The 6,752-nt window shown below is 40.0% G+C and overlaps 1 protein-coding gene across 2 annotated transcripts; it reads right to left on the bottom strand.

Annotated features, from left to right (window-relative positions):
• Nucleotides 1–3,527: 3,527 nt before the first annotated feature.
• pdf (peptide deformylase, mitochondrial) lies at nucleotides 3,528–6,546 on the bottom strand. Of its 2 annotated transcripts, none has more exons than XM_061282811.1 (4): nucleotides 6,394–6,546; nucleotides 5,513–5,620; nucleotides 4,808–5,415; nucleotides 3,528–4,726 (listed from the first exon to the last, which is right to left on the bottom strand). In XM_061282811.1, exons 3-4 carry the CDS (start codon nucleotides 5,379–5,381, stop codon nucleotides 4,569–4,571), a joined length of 732 nt encoding a protein of 243 aa, XP_061138795.1. In that variant the 5' UTR covers nucleotides 5,382–5,415; nucleotides 5,513–5,620; nucleotides 6,394–6,546; the 3' UTR covers nucleotides 3,528–4,568. The 2 variants fall into 2 exon arrangements, with proteins under 2 accessions (XP_061138795.1, XP_061138794.1); XM_061282810.1 differs by having other exon boundaries at nucleotides 5,519–5,620.
• Between the last annotated feature and the right edge of the window lie 206 nt (nucleotides 6,547–6,752).

Here is a 6,752-nt window from a genome sequence, read left to right as displayed (position 1 = left end):
TAAAATAGTACTGATAAAATTGCTTGTTGTACAAGTTGTTATCCAAATGATGAAAATGTACAGGGTAAATCTGGGTTTTATTTTGCACTTCGACATCCGCCATGGTTTCCGGAGTGTGAAAGTCAATGTCATAAATGTCATAAATGCAAGTTCCATATTGAAGATTGCAATTACAACATACACTTTTTGCATGTGCGCGACAGTAGCTCAGCATACTCATATACAAACCACCAATAACAGATCAATTTCCAAAGATAATGCAAGGCGATTGTGATTACTTCTACAATCAAGAATAAATCAAAAATCAATCTGTACCTTGTGGAGTCCGGTCAGTTTTTAATACGGATGCTCCTCTTACTCCAGGCTTGGAGTCTGAAAAAGAGGGAAAGGGAAAAAGAAGATGTCTAATTTGACAATTCACCCATTAACCGCTGTTAATAACATAACATAACACAACACAATTTTACCTTTTGAAGTGATTTGCCTTGCAGTTCCAAGGCCTGTTGAGCGCAAAACAAAGTTAGGTGCACATTTTAATGACATCAGAAGATAAAATCCTACCTTTTCACGTGCCACTCCTTGAGCCAAATCTGGAGTCACAAATTACAACATCGGTAAAAAGGGAAATTACATCTTTGCCATGCCATCAGAAAATTTCAAATCTGTGATCTATACTTACTCTTTGATCTTGTTAGCCATGGCGATTTTTGAAAGCGAGCTGCTGACATCTGCAAAGGCAATGCCATTATTTACATTAGTTTTGAATTCACATATGAATTGTAAATGCATAAGGCATAACCTCTTGTCAAAAATAAGTTTTCCTTTTTAAATGTAGGCAGTTAAATGTCATATGTTAAATGTCGTAAGTTAAATGTACAGTTATAAACTTTCAAAAATATTTTATTCACTTGAGATATTTTTTGCTAAGAAAACCACTACATACATCAGTGCTTCTCAATTATTTTCTGTTACGCCCCCCCCTAGCAAGAAGAAAACTATTCGCGCCCCCCCTCCCCACCGTGACTATCCTAACTTGTCTTGTAAGTCGTAAAATGTTGCACTGTCGCAAACGTGACAGAAGTAACAATGAGAGCGCCACTGCCCCCTGCTGTAGTAAACGCGCAATTACACTTTATTCTAGTACTGCCAAAAAAAAAGCCTGTTCCCCAGGGTCACACGCGCCCCCCCAGGAATAGCAAGGGGCGCGCCCCACTATTTGAGAAGCACTGACATACATCGACATGAAACAAACTTTTTTGAATTTGTCGTATAAATCAGTTAAACAAATGTTTGATTTTTCAGTTTTCATGCGCAAAAGTAAAAACAAGGAATAAAACACTCAAACTCCAGACAAGTTTTAAAATAAAAGTTTATAAAACTAATAATGAAACTACATTTCAAACCAGCAATCTAATGTGAAATTGCAGTAGATAGATTCTCTAAATCGGCACTGGTAAGACTGTCTACCCCACAGGCTCTACACCAGTGCTCCTCAATTATTTTCTGTTACGCCCCCCCCTAGCAAGAAGAAAACTATTCGCGCCCCCCCCTCCCCACCGTGACTATCCTAACTTGTCTTGTAAGTCGTAAAATGTTGCACTGTCGCAAACGTCACAGAAGTAACAATGAGAGCGCCACTGCCCCCTGCTGTGAAAATGCGCAATTACACTTTATTCTAGTACTGCCAAAAAAAAGTCTGTTCCCCAAGGTCACACGCGCCCCCCAAGGGGGGCGTGCCCCACTATTTGAGAAGCACTGTTCTACACCAATGGTTCCCAAACTTTTGCAGTCTGGCGCCCCCTTGGCTCCCCAGTGAATTCCTAGCGCCCCCCCCCCCCACACAGACACATATGGAAACAAACACCTCTTTCTTGATATTTGGTATGCTGCAATTTGAAAAGAGAAAGGTTAAACACAAATGTGTATTTCACAAATAAAACCCAATTTAGTAAACCAATTTATTTTATTTTTTAGCAGTTTTAACTGTTTCAGCAACATAGAATGGTAAATAAACATTCCACCAGTAACCTTCATTGTCTCACACTTAATATTAATGGGATGGATGTGCTTGGTGCAGGGACATAAGCTTCTCAACATCAGGCTGGAACCCACTAAGAAGAAGTCGTAGATCCCCGCGGTCAGTAATTTTCAGTCGGTTTCTTTGCTTGGAAAGAAGCAAGGCGACTGCACTGAAGCCCCGTTCTACTAAATATGATGTTGGGAAGGCAATAAGGTACATCTTGACCTTGTTCCATAGCACTTGATAGCAGTCAGAGATCTTTTTTTGTAACCAAAAACAAACAAACGTTCAAACTTCTGACTTCGGACTGCCGCCCCCCTACCGCCCCTTTCTTCCTCACCGCCACCCCAGATCTTTCCACCGCCCCCAGGGGGGCGGTACCGCCCACTTTGGGAACCACTGCTCTACACATTCTAGTAAGTTATTGTAATGTCTATATACGTATGTCTCTCTCTGTGTGTGTATATATAGATATCTATCTATATATAGAGAGATATAGATATATATACAGTGGAGCCTCAGTTTTCGACCACAAGCCGTTCCAGAAGGCTGATCGAGAAGTGAATCGTTCGAGTTCCGAATCATGTTTTCCCATTACAAATAATGGAAAAAAACGCGCTGGTCACATTATTGTGACAGAGCCGTCGCTGAAATTTAGAAAATATTTTTAAAGTCCTGACGTTCTTTCCAAAATTTAAGTGGACCTCAGTGCGCAGGAAGCTTAATTTGTTCCGATCGCGCCGGGCGCTCACTGTCGCGTTGCTTTAGGAGCGTCTTTGTGTTTTAGGATGGCTTTACTGCTCCCACTTGCTTCCTTTGGAGGCATGATTAGAGTTTATGCAATTCTCAGAGTAACGAGAATGTAATAACGAACGGAGTCAGTTGGCATGCGGGTCCTTTCGACTCATCTCGCGAGGTTCGACAACCGAATTTCGTCCGACATCCGAAGCAAAAAAACCTCGAATTTTTTGTTCGAATACCGATTTGTTCGAGAACCGGGATGTTCGAAAACCAAGGCTCCACTGTATGTATATCTGTATATATCTGTATAGATATCTGTGTATGTGTGTGTGTGTATATATATGTATATATATATATATATACACGTATATATATATATATATATATATATATATATATATATATATATATATGATGTGTGTGTGTGAGAGAGAGGATATACCTCAGTTTCCAGAAAAATATCTGAACTTTTCTATTGCAAAGCTCCAGCAAGCGCCTGACAGATTGCTGCATGCGCATCAAAGTTGACAATAAGTACTCAGTCAATCGGAGAAGGGAGCTCGGCCCAACCATTTTAATTTTTTTGTCACAAAGGGGCAAAGCCGCCAACCATTCAACCTTGATTTTTTGAGCTGACCCTTTGATTAGTAATGTGACTTGACATTGATCTTGTGAATCACGTGACTTTTTCTTGAAATGCAATCTCACACGTTCTCAAAAACATTGTTTCCAACATGTAATTTTTAACAGAAATAATCCAATCCAATACATTTAATCATTCTTTAATCTTCCAAACTGCTGCAGAAGCAACAAAACACTACAAAGACAGTAAAAACAGTAAATTCATTTATTCATTCATCTTCCGAACCGCTTATTCTCGTGGGCGGGCTAGAGTCTATTCCAACAGTCCTTCGGTGGTAGGAGATGAGTCAAGAAGTCAAAAGCCTAATCCTGTTAACATGATTAGCAGTTGAGACCTGAGAATTAACATTGGCCATGTTTGAGCATGCCAAACAAGGAATTTGACTTCGGTACATCTCAGCCTCTGTTCAACATTTAGGTGACTAACAACACTCAGGATGTGCAAAAATTGACAAATATTCTCAAAGATCCCCTGATCTTAAACTCCCAGGAGGGCAAGGGAAAACTCAAAACTCCTACTAGGGGTAATGAGAAACCTTAAGAAGAGACCACAGATGGGAGGAGCAATTCTACATTTCATACACTTTCCTCTCAATCAAAGCAGACGTAAAATGAAACAAAGATGTGGATTGATGATCATATTACAAGTATTTACGTGTACAAAATACCTAAAATATATTGAGGGATGAGGGATGGATACTTTTGATTGCTTATTGTTGCTAAATGGTGAAACTTCACATTTTAGAGAACAAGTAAGATAATAAATTTCATGAAAAGATTCGTCAAGTTCACATGATCCACAAGGTCTTTTCAAGGTCAAATTATTGATGAAAAGGTCAAGTTACTAAAATACGCAACAATTGCAGAAAAACACACATTTTGAATCTTTTTTTGAATTCCCTTTCTAATGATACCTGTTTCGTGACAGTTTTCCCAGTACTTCCTCAAGTAATACAGGTTTAAAGGTTGGGTACCACACACCTTTTGGCCAGAAATATCCAAATTCGGCAGGTCGTAACCCCCCCAACCCTTGCTCTAACCGCCTTAATTTTGAGATTCGGTGTTGAACCATGACTATCAACAATTACACCAAGTTGCATTAAAATCAAAATAAGCTTTGGCACGGAATAACCCTCAAACACTTGGTGGCTCGATCAAGTCTCTTCTATTGATTGTATGTCTGCCAGTTGACATTGATGAAGGTTTTGCTATCCATGTGATCAATGTAAAGCACTCCATCCAAGTGGTCCATTTCATGCTGGAGGATTCGAGCAGGCCAACCGCTGACCTGCCAAGTTGTATCTTCTCCTTTCTCATTCAGACCTAGTGGTAAGTAAACACAAGAATCCGTGTTCTCAGTTTTTGCTTTTTAGATTGACAACATACAGATCTAAAATAGAGTACCTGATACTTCCACAGACAGATAACGTGGAACAGTGGCAGAAAAGCCACAAATGCTCTCACAGGCTTCTTGAAAGAGCACTATATGCCAATCCAGTACCCTCATTTGGGGGTTGACAAAGATTCTCAATGGCTGGACAGAGAGTCCACGAACTTTTCTTGACACTGGGGAACTGTCATCCAACAACTTCTGAGAGTACTCCAAGGCAAGGATTCTAAGTGGCACACCGATCTGAGGAGCGCTAATTCCAACACACTCAACTTTACGCATAACTTTGACCATTGTATTTATTACTTTCTGGACCTCAGGTCCTTTAATAGCTGCAGGGTCAATTGTTACAGCTTTTGATCGTAACACCGGGTCCCCTATCTGACATACATGGTTGTATGGTGGACTGGGAGGGGATATAATCTTGTGTTTAATGTACTGGAAGTAGGGTCGCACCTTAATGTCAGTGGAGTAAGAGTTTAAAACAGGTGCACGTGACTTTGGTAAAATTTGTGGAAAATGAGAGGAAATAACTGCATATCTTAAACCCATGAAGTACAGCTGAAGCTTTGTAGAACATCGAGCCATAGTGAGGCTAGAGCCAGGAATTCAGGAGGAAATTCTGCAAGAATATGATAAACAGATAATGATTTAGAAAAAAACTGTCCTCTGTATTAATGGCAATTTGCTTAGGCTCAGTAGTAATTTATAAACCATACTAATACATCTCAAAATTGTTGAACATCTTTTCTAAAGTGGACTCTGGACTTCATGAGGGATCAACATCGGGCCACAGTCAGGCAGAGCCAGGAATTCCGTTGGAAATGCTGCAAGAATATGATAAAACAGAGTGGTTTAGAAAAACGGAAGTCTGTATTAATGCCAATTAGCTTAGGCTCAGTAGTCATTTAAAAACCATAATACAAAATCGAACATCTCTTCTAAAGTGGACTTCGGAGTTTATGAGGGATTAAACCCAACCACAAATAGTGAATTTTTGTGAATAATTCATGCTCCCCTAAAAGCGATTTAAATTGCCTATGCTGCAGTTTTTCTCAATTAATATATATAATTCATTCACTGCACGCACATAGCCACCAACTTACTGCACACAATTTGTGGTATTATCGTATGTTGAAACTATAATATTGTATAGCGTGTTATTGGAGATCTCGCATAATGTTGACAGTTGGTGGCACTGTGGTGCGCCAGGGGCATGGTACTGCTATGTGAGACACGAGTGGGGTGGGAATAAAACGTTGCTGAATAAAGAAGTTGCATTAGCGTTCATCTCTACTCCGTATAAACACAACATGGTGTCAGAAGTGCTGTGAAACAGTAACCCACACGGAGAAACGTCCACCGCGGAGGAAAAGGACGGGACGGGTGAGGAAGAACAAATGAGTGACGGAGAAGACGAGCGGAATGGGGAAGGAGCTAGAATGATGGCTAACATACCCCGCGCTACATTTAGCATTCAACCACCAGAGCCCTTTTATTTTTCCAAGCCGCACGAGTGGACAAAATGGATAAGGAGATATGAGAGATTCCGTCAGGCAAGCAATTTAACAGCAAGCTCCAAAGAAAATCAGATTAATACCTTGCTTGATATACTGTATCAGAGACGAAGCAGATGACGTTTTGAGAGGCTTGAAGCTCACTGAAGCACACCAGCCTGACTACATTAAAGTGAGAGATGGTTTCCACCGATGTTCCCTCTAAGCTGCGCGCGTGCGCAATCGTGCACTGCCCGCACATTCTCAGCGCACAAGAAAATCTATCCAGCGCATAAACATCAACATAACGTGTTAATATTAGATTATGATATATTATTATAATATATTATATAAATTATAATATATTAATATTAGACCTAATCTGATTAATTCGCCCAATAATATTGTTTTTTTTTGTTTCCCACTCAGTACGATACGGTTCACTACGGTACAAAGCCAATCA

Source organism: Syngnathus typhle, linkage group LG7, assembly GCF_033458585.1.
Source record: "Syngnathus typhle isolate RoL2023-S1 ecotype Sweden linkage group LG7, RoL_Styp_1.0, whole genome shotgun sequence".
Classification (NCBI taxonomy): Eukaryota; Metazoa; Chordata; class Actinopteri; order Syngnathiformes; family Syngnathidae; genus Syngnathus; species Syngnathus typhle.
This window is presented reverse-complemented; position numbering and strand designations above follow the sequence as displayed.

What these genes read in the sequence shown, in the direction of transcription:
- pdf (XM_061282811.1), bottom strand. Translation starts at nt 5,381, where the DNA reads ATGGCTCGATGTTCTACAAAGCTTCAGCTGTACTTCATGGGTTTAAGA. An exon ending in TCTGTCTGTGGAAGTATCAG is followed by an intron (nt 4,727 to 4,807) that starts GTACTCTATTTT and finishes ACTTACCACTAG; the next exon opens with GTCTGAATGAGAAAGGAGAA.